Below are 14,034 nucleotides of genomic sequence, written 5' to 3'. Positions count from 1 at the left end.
TGTTAAAGACGGACAGACAGACGCCGGACATTTGTATACCATTATTACGTTCCGTCAAAATTTTTCGGGCGTTAATATTGTTGACTTTTGCCTTTCGTTGCAACGTGGAAGAAATAGGAACTTTGTTGTATCATTTTTATATTAGCGGCATACCATTATTTATTTTAGTAAATTGTTCAGTTAGGAAATTTACTTCTTCGTGTACCTAAATTTTCGGTATTAGTTTTAAAATATCATTGGTTTTCTGTGCTGTAATAAAATGTCAGAAAATTGGATTCGGACCAAATCATGGATGATGAATGATAATAAAAATGATAATTGACATGCATTATATTAGTAACACCAAAAGGGTCAGTCGTCTTGAGATTGCTCACTATACGATACTTTGTTGAAGATCTCACAGAAACAGTAATATGTTTTATTTCTTCTGATTTTATTAGACTGTTATCCTGTTAGAATCAAATGCACTAATATTAATGGTTTAGAAGTTAGCATGCGGGAGAAACAGAAATTGAAGCATCGAAAATCCACATTACGTTTCTTATTACGGAAAATTACACGCATTACGTCCCGCAAAAAGTGACGTTTTGCGGGAATTCAAACGCATAACATCGCGCCAAGAGTTAACTCCCTTGAAACTGTATCGGATGCCCTTAACTGTGTTACTTTCAATTGTTGATATAAATTTTCTCTTGGGTAAACTACAAAGAAAATTTTAATAGATAGATATATACATAGGTTCGAGTGATTGGAGGATAAGCATTTAATGTTAAATAATGAGAGGATAATGTATTAGGTAAATTTTTCTGAAGAATGAAAGATTGTGTGAAATTGATTGTTAATTATTTATTTACTTATTGAATCTGTTATGTTAGAGTATTCATGTGTTTGCTAAGGTATGAATCGGTAGATACATGTTTTAAGAATAAATTCAGAGCTTTAATTGACAAATAAAATGATTTGTTGAATTTGTGAGGACACGAAATTTCAAACGGGGGGATAAAATGTAGCAAGGTACCCCCCCCCCCCCCCCCCTTCTTTTGTTTTTTTTTGCAAAGAGTATTTTATTTGTAGGTGCAATGCTGTTACATGACAAGAGTTATATACTGTGGTCTAGACAGCTGGCCAAAACATAATTGGCTTTATATATATATCTTATAATTCATTATACCAGAGATTCTTCAATGTTTCTGAAGTTTTCATTTCTGACATTTTTTTATCAGATTTTGGATATGTTCAAAAATTTCTATTTAATATACTTGTGTTCTCACATAATGCTTCTAAGAATTTCTGAGTGTGTTAACTGTGTATAACTTTCGTAGTTGGGATATGTTTTTGTATGGATGTAGATTTTTTTCCTACCTGAAATGTGATTTTCAGAGCGTTTATATATTTTGAGATTTTCCCTCATTGTAAAAGTTGCAGAAGCCGAAAACGACGATCATTCACACTGACTTTAAGTAATAATTGAGTCATGTCAGTTAAACTTACTTACACACACACTTTCCTGAAGTCGAATTGACTTTCAGAATTCACTTTAGATCAGTGAGAAGTTGTAAATTACGGCTTAATCTGTCGAACCTCGTGTCGCTGCAACGAATTCTAGTCAAATCGGTACCTGGTTAAATCGGCACCTGGTCAAATCGGCACCTGGTATAGTCAAATCGGCACCTGGTTAAATCGGCACCTAATGTAGTCATTTCGGCACCCATGAAAAATATGTGGAATATGTCTATTTTTTTTCATTAAAATGAAGGTGTTATCTACAAATATTGACTTTAGAACATCTTTGTGGACATTAATATGTTTTTTTTGTTGTTGTTCAACTTAATATGTCTTCAAGGTATTGGATATTTGTTATGCATGTTTTGAACAGTTGAGATCTTGCATGGCTGTTGGTTTTAATGCAAAACAAGCAAAACAGACTTTGAATGATCAACTGAACGTTTCATCTAAGTGTTATTTATATAAATATATTGTCAATAATGTATGTTTACAGAATTATCTAACCAAACATATGAATTTTAGAGTGTATTTAACTCGCCTTAGATTGTCATCTCATAATTTGTTTGTTGAAGTAGGCCGTTATCATGGAGTAAATAGGTTAGATAGAAAGTGTACTCTTTGTACTTTGAATATCACTGAAGATGAATTCCATTTTGTTTTACAATGTGAATGCTATAGAGACTTAAGGAGACAGTTTATTAAACCTTATTATTATAGACGTCCATCGTCGTTCAAATTAGTGCAACTTCTCAGCACTGAAAATGTAAAAGATTTGCGTAATTTGTGTAAATTCTTGTTTAATGCAATTAATCATAGGACCAAACTGATATTGGTCAATACTTGATATTTATTTGCTTCTCTGATGTATTATGTCATGTTGTGTTATAGAAATGTATTTGTATTTATTGAACTGATAAGCATAATGTGCTTAAAGTAATAAAGAATTGAATTGAACTAATGCTGTTTAAACCTTCCTGACAGGGAAATGTAAGTATAAGAATTATTCATTTTGTCCGTTTTATTTACAGGTGAATATTTTGCATGCTCTTTGGTTCATGGTTAATTGAACTTTGTTGAATATTTGAACTGACTCAGAAACTGTTTATTTCTTATATAACAAAACTGTATAAATAAGAAGAAAATATGAGTATCAGATATTTTTATTATTTATATAATATATACATATATATATAACAGCTGATCACACAAGTACAGTAAAACATAAGTAAAAGTAAAAGTAACAGTGTGCACTAATTAATCTATTGTCATTGTTAATTATTTTCTTTGAAGCAAAGCACTACATGCACTATATTAACATCATTAAACTAAGATTAATAATTATTGTATTTGAAGCAAAGCACTACATGCACTATATTGACATCATTAAACTAAGATTAATAATTATTGTATTTGAAGCAAAGCACTACATGCACTATATTGACATCATTAAACTAAGATTAATAATTGTTGTATTTGAAGCAAAGCACTACATGCACTCTATTAACATCATTAAACTAAGATTAATAATTATTGTATTTGAAGCAAAGCACTACATGCACTCTATTAACATCATTAAACTAAGATTAATAATTATTGTATTTGAAGCAAAGCACTACATGCACTCTATTAACATCATTAAACTAAGATTAATAATTATTGTATTTGAAGCAAAGCACTACATGCACTCTATTAACATCATTAAACTAAGATTAATAATTGTTGTATTTGAAGCAAAGCACTACATGCACTCTATTAACATCATTAAACTAAGATTAATAATTATTGTATTTGAAGCAAAGCACTACATGCACTCTATTAACATCATTAAACTAAGATTAATAATTATTGTATTTGAAGCAAAGCACTACATGCACTCTATTAACATCAATAAACTAAGATTAATAATTATTGTATTTGAAGCAAAGCACTACATGCACTCTATTAACATCATTAAACTAAGATTAATAATTATTGTATTTGAAACAAAGCACTACATGCACTCTATTAGCATCATTAAACTAAGATTAATAATTATTGTATTTGAAGCAAAGCACTACATGCACTATATTAACATCAATAAACTAAGATTAATAATTATTGTATTTGAAGCAAAGCACTACATGCACTATATTAACATCAATAAACTAAGATTATATGTATTCAATAATAAGAAGCACTAAATCATTTTACAGCAGTATCAATTTATAAGTATCAAAGACGATCATGTAAACATATTGTATCAAGCACTATGTCAATAACTGAGACTGTTACTTTGCCGGTGGACCATAAATGGCAGCACATTCGCGTAGAAGGTTGCTTGCTGATGTTGTACGTTCACAATAGTCATTCCATAGGCTGAAAACCTTGCCTTGCACTTGTCGACTCTTCTTGCGTTGGTATCGCTGTAGTTTACCCTCGGTGACAAGTTTCAGTTGAAGGGGGATGTCACCTGCCTCTGCAAAAAGTTCAGTGACCATCTGGTAGAACGGTACAGGTCCTCTGGTAGCAACATTGGTGTTAAAGCGGTTGTGCCATCCCTCGACATCATTGTTGGTTCTGATGGCTGACATGAATACACTCCAATGGTGGATCTGGAAGATGGTGCTGTCTATCCAGGTGAAGTACACATAGTTCATTACGGGAACTATGGCCTGTGGTGCTCTGGCATCTAACTGGAGGAAAGTATCAGTGATGTGCTCTGGCGGCAAGAAGGGAAGGGCCATCAGTTGTCTTAAGAAGGTGTAAACACTATCTTTCTGGTTGTAGGCAGTCTGAAAAATTATAAACAAATTAAATACTTATAACCAATTTAACAAAAAACAAATTTTATATTGTCAAACACTGATGCTATTATATTTCTTGATTATATAAATTTTATAATTAAGCTGTATTGATTTTGAATAAAAGACAATTATCATAAAAAAATCCCAATAACAACATTGTTGAAGACAGTACAGTGTGCTATAGCTGTTTACATATACGCCATTATATTTCTGGAAAGTTGTCTCATTAGCAATCATACCACACTTCTTTTATATTTGATCAGACATAACAATATATATATACAAATGTATGTTACCTGCAGACCATGTTCTTGCACCTTTCTGAATACTGCTTGGGACCAGTGGAAGGCACAGCCCTGGATGGCATAACGTGGAAACCGCTGCTTCAGTGCTTGCCACAAACCAGCTTCAAAATCAGCAACAAAACCGTCAAGGGTAATGTCTTCAGGTAGTCTGCGGTCAAATTAATAATATTTCTAAATCAGTTCCTATAACATCATCATGTTCGTTGTTGATTTCATAATATTCATATTATTATCATAATGATTTCTTGATTGATTTTTTTCTTTTCCTTTTTGAGAGTTATTAATTTGTTAATGTAAATATACCTCAGCATCTAAGTGTGTTGGATCTGAAGGTCTCTCACTTTGGCGAATACGGTTCCCAGTTCTGACTAGATAGTTAGGGTTAGGTCTGCTGGCTTCTGAAGCTGTTGGATCAGCATGCGTTCTCATTGCAGTCTTTACAATGGTTGAAGTTGGCACACCGTATACTGCAGCTTTGGAATTCTGTTTGACCTGTAAAGCATAATGATAACTTTTTTATTACATTATTTGCTGAAATGATAACAGGTAGATAGTCAACTGACCACCTCTAAACACTAGTTTTACCCATTTTTGCTTTTTTCAGAAATTTTTCATTTTAACCATGCATTGCGAAATTATAACAGATAGAGAGAATCTCCAGATATTAAAAATGGTCAGCAAAATAAGATCTACAAATAAGTGTTCATGGCCGAAATTTGTCAACTTACTGCTTAAAGTAGTTGTCCTTGATTTTTTAATGATTTTTGTTTTGCAAAACAATTCATAAATACAGACAAACTGTAAACAGATAAACTGTTCAGCACAATAAGATCTACAAATAAGTCAACTTGTCTCAAATTATCAATCGAAACAATATAAGAGTTATTGTCCTCGAAGGAAGAATTTTACGAGTTTTTTCCCCATCATTTGCTGAAATTATTGCAGGTAAAAATTTTAAAGAAAAAAGTAAAAAATAATTACCAAAATACGATCTATAAATTACTTAACATGACAGAAATATTCAACTGACCACTTTCAGGAGTTATTTGCATTGAATCACGAGTTTTAACTATTTTTGCATTTTGGCAGAAATTTTTCATTTTACCCATGTTTAGCAAAAACTATATCAGAGAGCGAATCTTAAGATAGTAACAATGATCAGCAAATACGTTTCCACGACCGAAATTGTAAACTGACTGCTTAAAGGAGTTATTTTCCTTGAAAACGATTTTTAACGATTTTTGATTTGCTAAAAGTATGATAGATAGAGAGAAATTGTAAACAGTTAAACTGTTCAGCACAATAAGATCTACAAATAAGTCAACTTGGCTGAAATTATCAATCGATTCCTATAGGAGCGATTGTCCTCGAAGGATGAATTTCACTATTTTTTGGTGCATTATTTGCTTAAACTATTGCAAATAGAAACTTTGATAAAAAAGTTAAAATGATTAAAAAATTATCAAAAATACGATTTATAAATTATTAATATTGTGTAAACGAATGTTGGATTATCAGCTTTTAATATTGTGTAAATGAATGTTGGTGTCATATATATTGTGTTAAAGAATGTTGGTGTCAACTTTTAAGGTCCGCCATCATTTATTGTAATAAAAAATGATAGGATGTTGATATCTGCGCAATATAGCATGGTCTATCTTTGTGTTCCTCTCTCTTACTCTCTTTAGAAGAGCGACTTCTATGAGAGTAGAAACTAAACCTTTCCATTTTGGGGGGAAATTAGCTGGGAACAATACCTATGATGGTTTAAGGCATATCTGTTGCTGTAGAGACAGGCCGGAATCGACTGACACCTATTAAGGAGAGGTTCGCATTTTTTTATTAACAAAGAAAGAGAAATAACAATACAAGATAAAATACAATTTGAACAATAAAACAAATTGAAGAACAATAATAAGAATAGACATACATTTTCAAATAATTTCTAAATATTAAAACAGCAAATACTTTCTAAAATAACTTGAGATTAATTTATATCAATTATATTAATTATCAAAGTTTTATTTAACTTTTAAAAGTTTTAAAAGTCCTGAACTTACCTATTAAGGAGAGGTTCGCATTTTGGCGAGCCAGCTCTAGTTCAAGCTTATATAGCAATACGCGCTGATGCTATGGCAACGTAACTTTCTTAGTTATTATAGCCAAATATCGAATTGTCCGAAAGTATGTCCAATTGTTAAGTTGTTTAAGAATAGATGTTTCTATTATGTCCAAAGTTATATTATAAATGTTGACCTGCTTGTGATGTTAATTTGATTCAAATCTCATCAAATATTTGTTCTATCAAGAAATAGATAGTCACATGTTAAACTATATTTTCGAAGGTAGAGAGAAAACGGCGGATAGCAAAAAGCATATTGCACAGCAAAAAGCATACTGCACGGATATTTTTAGAATATCTAAAAACCGATATACTTTGTGACGTCATGTAATGAATTTCATGATATTGTTAAAAGTTTTATAAAAAAATATCTATGATTGATTATTTGAAGAAAAAAAATCTTCATATACATAAGATGTAAAAAAAAAAAAGTAAATGAAATAACAATTTATATGTTATTATTGTCTAGGAGACAATATGATATCTATAAAATTCCAACAAAATCAAAAAATCAATCAGGATCTTGATACAAATATGGTCGAAAATTAATAATATAACAATTATAGCCTATTGATGAGGTCAATACAGGATATATCGACCCAAAGAAGTATATCGACCTCGGACTTCGTCCTCAGTCAATATACTTCTTTCAGGTCAATATATCCTTGTATCGACCTCATACAAAGGCTATAATTGTATAATATTATTAATTCGTATTTTTTAACTAATTTGATTCGTTTAGAGATAGTCACATGTTAAACTATATTTTCGAAGATAGAGAGAAAACGGCGGATAGCAAAAAGCATATTGCACAGCAAAAAGCATACTGCACGGATATGTTTAGAATATCTAAAAACCGATATACTTTGTGACGTCATGTAATGAATTTCATGATATTGTTAAAAGTTTTATAAAAAAAATATCTATGATTGATTATTTGAAGAAAAAAAATCTTCATATACATAAGATGTAAAAAAAAAAAAAGTAAATGAAATAACAATTTATATGTTGTTATTGTCTAGGAAACAATATGATATCTATAAAATTCCAACAAAATCAAAAAATCAATCAGGATCTTGATACAAATATGGTCGGAAATTAATAATATAACAATTATAGCCTATTGATGAGGTCAATACAGGATATATCGACCCAAAGAAGTATATCGACCTCGGACTTCGTCCTCAGTCAATATACTTCTTTCAGGTCAATATATCCTTGTATCGACCTCATACAAAGGCTATAATTGTATAATATTATTAATTCGTATATTTTAACTAATTTGATTCGTTCAGAGATAGTCACATGTTCAACTATATTTTCGAAGGTAGAGAGAAAACGGCGGATAGCAAAAAGCATATTGCACAGCAAAAAGCATATTGCACGGTTATTTTTAGAATATCTAAAAACCGATATACTTTGTGACGTCATGTAATGAATTTCATGATATTGTTAAAAGCTTTATAAAAAAATATCTATGATCGATTATTAGAAGAAAAAAAATCTTCATATACATAAGATGTAAAAAAAAATGTAAATGAAATAACAACTTAAATGTTGTTATTGTCTAGGAGACAATATGATATCTATAAAATTCCAACAAAATCAAAAAATCAAATCTGTCGGAAATTAATAATATAACAATTATAGCCTATTGATGAGGTCAATACAGGATATATCGACCCAAAGAAGTATATCGACCTCGGACTTCGTCCTCAGTCAATATACTTCTTTCAGGTCGATATATCCTTGTATCGACCTCATACAAAGGCTATAATTGTATAGTATTGCTATTGATCCCTCTGAAAGTGAAGTAGATAGAGAGAATCTTCAGATAGTAAAAATGATCAGAAAAAAGATAAAATCTACAAATAAGTTTTCACGGCCGAAATCGTCAACTGACTGCTTAAAGGACTTATTGTCCTTCAAAACGATTTTTTACGATTTTTGTTTTGCTAAAAATATGATAAATAGAGAGAAACTGTTCTGCACAATAAGATCTACAAATAAGTCAACTAGGCTGAAATTATCAATCGATTCCGAATGTGACCTACCGAATTAGACTTATCACCGGGTTTGTACTAAAATAAGCAACACGACGGGTGCCACATGTGAAGCAGAATCTGCTTACCCTTCCGGAGGACCTGAGATCACTACCGGTTTTTGGTGGGTTTCGTGTTGCTCAGTCTTTAGTTTTCTATGTTGTGCTTTGTGTACTGCTGTTTGTCTTTTGTCTTTTTCTTTTTTAGTCCTGGCGTTATTTTCGACTTATAAGTTTGAATGTCCCTTTGGTATCTTTCGCCTCTCTTTTATAGAGCTGACTTCATACAGGAACTTCTTAGGAAGAAAGATAAGAAGTTAGCAATATCCTTTAACTTTACGTTCCGCTATATAGATGATGTTCTCTCACTAAATAATACAAAATTTGGTGACTATGTTGAACGAATCTTTCCCATCGAACTAGAGATAAAGGATACTACAGATACAGTTAAGTCTGCCTCATATCTTGACTTACATCTAGAAATTGACAATGAGGGTCGGTTGAAAACCAAACTTTACTACAAAAGAGATGATTTCAGCTTCCCAATTGTGAACTTTCCATTTCTATGTAGCAACATTCTAGCAGCGCCTGCATACGGAGTATATATCTCCCAATTGATACGATATTCCCGGGCTTGTATTTTCTATCATGATTTCCTTGATAGAGGATTGCTGCTCATAAGGAAGCTATTAAACCAAGAGTTCCACATGGTGAAGTTGAAATCATCCCTTCGTAAATTTTACGGACGCCATCACGAGTTGGTTGACCGTTATAGAATAACCGTTTCACAGATGATATCGGATATGTTCCTTATGTCGTAACTACAATACCCTTCCCTTTTCACGAATGTGACCTACCGAATTAGACTATTTACCGGATTTGTAATAACATAAGCAACACGACGGGTGCCACATGTGGAGCAGGATCTGCTTACCCTTCCGGAGCACCTGAGATCACCCCAATGTTTTGGTGGGGTTCGTGTTGCTTAGTCTTTAGTTTTCTATGTTGTGTCATCTGTTCTATTATTTGTCTGTTTGTCTTTTTATTTTTGGCCATGGCGTTGTCAGTTTTGTGTTCGATCTATGAGTTTGACTGTCCCTCTGGTATCTTTCGTCCCTCTTTTATCGCAGTTATTGTCCTTGAAGGATGTAATTCACCCGGGGTTTTTTGTGTGTATTATTTGCTGATATTATTGCAGATAAAAACTTTAAAGAAAAAAGTACAAAATTAATGATGACCAAAATAAGATCTACAAATCAGTCAATATGACAGAAATAGTCAACTGACCACTTGTAACAGTTATTTGCCTGGAATCACGAGTAATGCCCATTTTTGCATTTTTTGCAGAAACTTAACAAAAAGTCACAATTTCAACTCAATTTTTTTTTTTAAATTTTTTATTATAATTATTAAAACGAAAATGGATATACACAAACTGGGTCCACTCAAAATGATCAGGAAGACAGATTTTGGTCCACATAGTTTCTATTCAACACATATAATCTTTTTGGATTGTATCAATTTATTTTTGGCAAAAATACCAGGTACAGCAATACAGGCTCCTGTGAGCCTCTTAATTCTTTGCCATGTCGATGTTCGTCTTCTGTCGACTTGTGGTATTTGATTCCCCCCTTTTAAAACCGCTTCAATTTTAGGGAACTATTTTCCGACTTCTTTATGGCAAAACTCCAATTTGTTATCGTGGCTTTCATTCAAGATAACTGATACATCACTTTTTTGGGAATCTTAATGATTAAATAGAAAATATTATATCCAAAATTGGATTTTAAAATGGAGTAATTCTAAGTACGACTTTGGTTACTTGAGCTTTCAAAATGGAGTAATTCTACGTACGACTTTGGTTACTTGAGTTTTTAAAATGGAGTAATTCTAAGTACGACTTTGGTTACTTGAGTTTTTAAAAAGGAGTAATTCTAAGTACGACTTTGGTTACTTGAGCTTTTAAAATGGAGTAATTCTAAGTACAACTTTGGTTACTTGAGCTTTTACAATGGAGTAATTCTAAGTACGACTTTGGTTACTTGAGCTTTTAAAATGGAGTAATTCTAAGTACAACTTTGGTCACTTGAGCTTTTAAAATGGAGTAATTCTAAGTACGATTTTGGTCACTTGAGCTTTTAAAATGGAATAATTCTAAGTACGACTTTGGTTACTTGAGCTTTTAAAATGGAGTAATTCTAAGTTCGACTTTGGTCACCTGAGCTTTAAAAATGGAGTAATTTTAAGTACGACTTTGGTCACTTGAGCTTTTAAAATGGAGTAATTCTAAGTACGACTTTAGTTACTTGAGCTTTTAAAATGGAGTAATTCTAAATACGACTTTGGTTACTTGAGCTTTAAAATTGGAGTAATTACGACTTTGGTTACTTGAGCTTTAAAATTGGAGTAATTCTAAGTACGACTTTGGTTACTTGAGTTTTTAAAATGGAGTAATTCTAAGTACGACTTTGGTTACTTGAGCTTTTAAAATGGAGTAATTCTACGTACGACTTTGGTTACTTGAGCTTTTAAAATGGAGTAATTCTAAGTACGACTTTGGTTACATGAGTTTTTAAAATGGAGTAATTCTAAGTACGACTTTGGTTACTTGAGTTTTCAAAATAGAGTAATTCTAAGTACGACTTTAGTTACTTGAGCTTTTAAAATGGAGTAATTCTAAGTACGACTTTGGTTACTTGAGCTTTTAAAATGGAGTAATTCTAAGTACGACTTTGGTAACTTGAGTTTTTTAAAAATGGAGTAATTGTAAGTACGACTTTGGTTACTTGAGCTTTCAAAATTGAGTAATTCTAAGTACGACTTTGGTTACTTGACGACTTTGGTTACTTGAGTTTTTAAAATGGAGTAATTCTACGTACGACTTTGGTTACTTGAGTTTTTTAAATGGAGTAATTCTAAGTACGACTTTGGTCACTTGAGTTTTTAAAAATGGAGTTATTCTAAGTACGACTTTGGTCACTTGAGCTTTTAAAATGGAGCAATTCTAAGTACGACTTTGGACACTTGAGCTTTTAAAATGGAGCAATTCTAAGTACGACTTTGGTTACTTGAGCTTTTAAAATGGAGTAATTCTAAGTACGACTTTGGTTACTTGAGTTTTTAAAATGGAGTAATTCTAAGTACGACTTTGGTTACTTGAGCTTTTACAATGGAGTAATTCTAAGTACGACTTTGGTTACTTGAGCTTTTAAAATGGAGTAATTCTAAGTACAACTTTGGTCACTTGAGCTTTTAAAATGGAGTAATTCTAAGTACGACTTTCGTCACATGAGTTTTTAAAATGGAGTAATTCTAAGTACGACTTTGGTCACTTGAGTTTTTAAAATGAAGTAATTCTAAGAACGACTTTGGTCACTTGAGTTTTTAAAATGAAGTAATTCTAAGTACGACTTTGGTTACTTGAGTATTTAAAATGGAGTAATTCTAAGTACGACTTTGGTTACTTGAGCTTTTAAAATGGAGTAATTGGAGTAATTCTAAGTACGACTTTGGTTACTTGAGCTTTTAAAATGGAGTACTCTTTTAAAATGGAATAGTTCTAAGTACGACTTTGGTCACTCGAGCTTTTAAAATTGAGTACTCTTTTAAAATGGAGTAATTCTAAGTACGACTTTGGTCACTTGAGCTTTTAAAATGGAGTAATTCTAAGTTCGACTTTGGTTACTTGAGCTTTGAAAATGGAGTACTCTTTTAAAATGGAGTCATTTTAAGTACGACGTTGGTTACTTGAGTTTTTAAAATGGAGTACTTTTTTTTAAAATGAAGGAATTCTAAGTACGACTTTGGTTACTTAAGCTTTTAAAATGGAGTAATTCTAAGTACGATACTCTTTTAAAATGGAGTAATTCTAAGTACGACTTTGGTTACTTGAGCTTTTAAAATGGAGTACTCTTTTGAAATGGAGTAATTTGGTTACTTAGCTTTTAAAATGGAGTACTCTTTTAAAATGGAGTAATTCTAAGTACGACTTTGGTTACTTGAGCTTTTAAAATGGAGTACTCTTTTAAAATGGTAAATTAAAGAACACTGTTCTTCATTTCTATAATAAAAATATATATACGGGATTGCAAAAAAGGTATACACGAGAAAAAAAAGAAAATTGTTTTATATATAAACACTTATAACCGACCGAAAAAAAATAATTTCTTCCTAAATACCAGTATCCAGGGGCGGATCCAGCCATTTTAAAAAGGGGGGGGGGGGGTTCCTAACCCAGGATAAGGGGGGGGGGGGGGGTTCCAACTATATGTCCCCATTCAAATGCATTGATCGTCCAAAAAAAAGGGGGGTTCCAACCCCCGGAACCCCCCTCTGGATCCGCCACTGGTATCATTCTTTTGAAAGTAAAAACTTGTATGTGTGCTACTAATTACATAAGGATCGTAACGTCTTCGCTCAGAGGAATCGAGCGAAAAACTTAGAAAAAGTAGTGACACATAATTTTTTTTATCCTCCTTTCAAAGTGAACTCTTCTATGCAATGCACGTCTCCTACAAGGACACTATCTAATATGGATTATAAGTTCACAAGAAATCAATGCGACAATAGTAATAATGAAAATTAATACAACAAAATTATCATTTGATATTATCATTTTCCTCTAAATATAACAGACGGTTATAAAACGTTTTGTGTATAATAAGTGCACAAAAACTCATAAAAGAATAATTTTGCTTTACTTTAATAACTCCTCAATTTATCTTTTTTTATGTATAAATCACACGAACACGTCAATAATCCGTTATACATGTATGTACGAAGCTAAACCATAAAATTTAAAGGACAAAAATACCTATAAAATCGAATGAAGTACTACAAAGATAAACGCTTTTGGTATGTCACTAAAATACCTTTCTTAAATTCCCCTTTGATAAACTTTGAAATTATCAAGAAACTAAACGTCTAACTCCCCAAGACAAAGTTGACCTAAGAAACGTTTGACTTCTTTTGAATGTCCTATTAGGTCACATAGCTCCTCAAGTATTCAAGTATTAATACATCATTGCATATGACGTTTAAGGGTTCCTGATGAAGATATCCAGATAAGCGTTTGCTGTTTTCATTTTAATATTTAGTCTTTCAAGGAGAAATCGTTCGGGAATTAATGAGAATAAATCGAAAAGACCGTACACATATCTGCAATATTTGAGACAAACGACATTTAAAATGATTCAAAATATTGTTATATCCTTTATAAAGGACAAATAAGCCCTTTTCATTCGTTTTAAACCATAACAGGCATATCTTTTATTCAGT

General features: G+C 31.8%; 1 protein-coding gene across 1 annotated transcript; it reads right to left on the bottom strand.

Annotated features, from left to right (window-relative positions):
* Positions 1-3,649: 3,649 nt before the first annotated feature.
* LOC127711872 (uncharacterized) lies at positions 3,650-5,023 on the bottom strand. Its single transcript, XM_052218036.1, has 3 exons — positions 4,898-5,023; positions 4,586-4,747; positions 3,650-4,277 (listed from the first exon to the last, which is right to left on the bottom strand). Exons 1-3 carry the CDS (start codon positions 5,021-5,023, stop codon positions 3,774-3,776), a joined length of 792 nt encoding a protein of 263 aa, XP_052073996.1. The 3' UTR covers positions 3,650-3,773.
* Between the last annotated feature and the right edge of the window lie 9,011 nt (positions 5,024-14,034).

The sequence above is a fragment of the Mytilus californianus genome, unplaced genomic scaffold (genome assembly GCF_021869535.1).
Source record: "Mytilus californianus isolate M0D057914Y unplaced genomic scaffold, xbMytCali1.0.p SCAF_8, whole genome shotgun sequence".
NCBI classification, from domain to species: domain Eukaryota; kingdom Metazoa; phylum Mollusca; class Bivalvia; order Mytilida; family Mytilidae; genus Mytilus; species Mytilus californianus.
This window is presented reverse-complemented; position numbering and strand designations above follow the sequence as displayed.

Bases quoted from the DNA above. Each gene is read 5' to 3' on its own strand.
- LOC127711872 (XM_052218036.1), bottom strand. From the start codon at position 5,023: ATGAGAACGCATGCTGATCCAACAGCTTCAGAAGCCAGCAGACCTAAC. The intron at 4,748-4,897 runs GTATATTTACAT...TATTAATTTGAC, and splicing joins CAACACACTTAGATGCTGAG to CGCAGACTACCTGAAGACAT. The intron at 4,278-4,585 runs GTAACATACATT...ATAATTTTTCAG, and splicing joins TGCAAGAACATGGTCTGCAG to ACTGCCTACAACCAGAAAGA.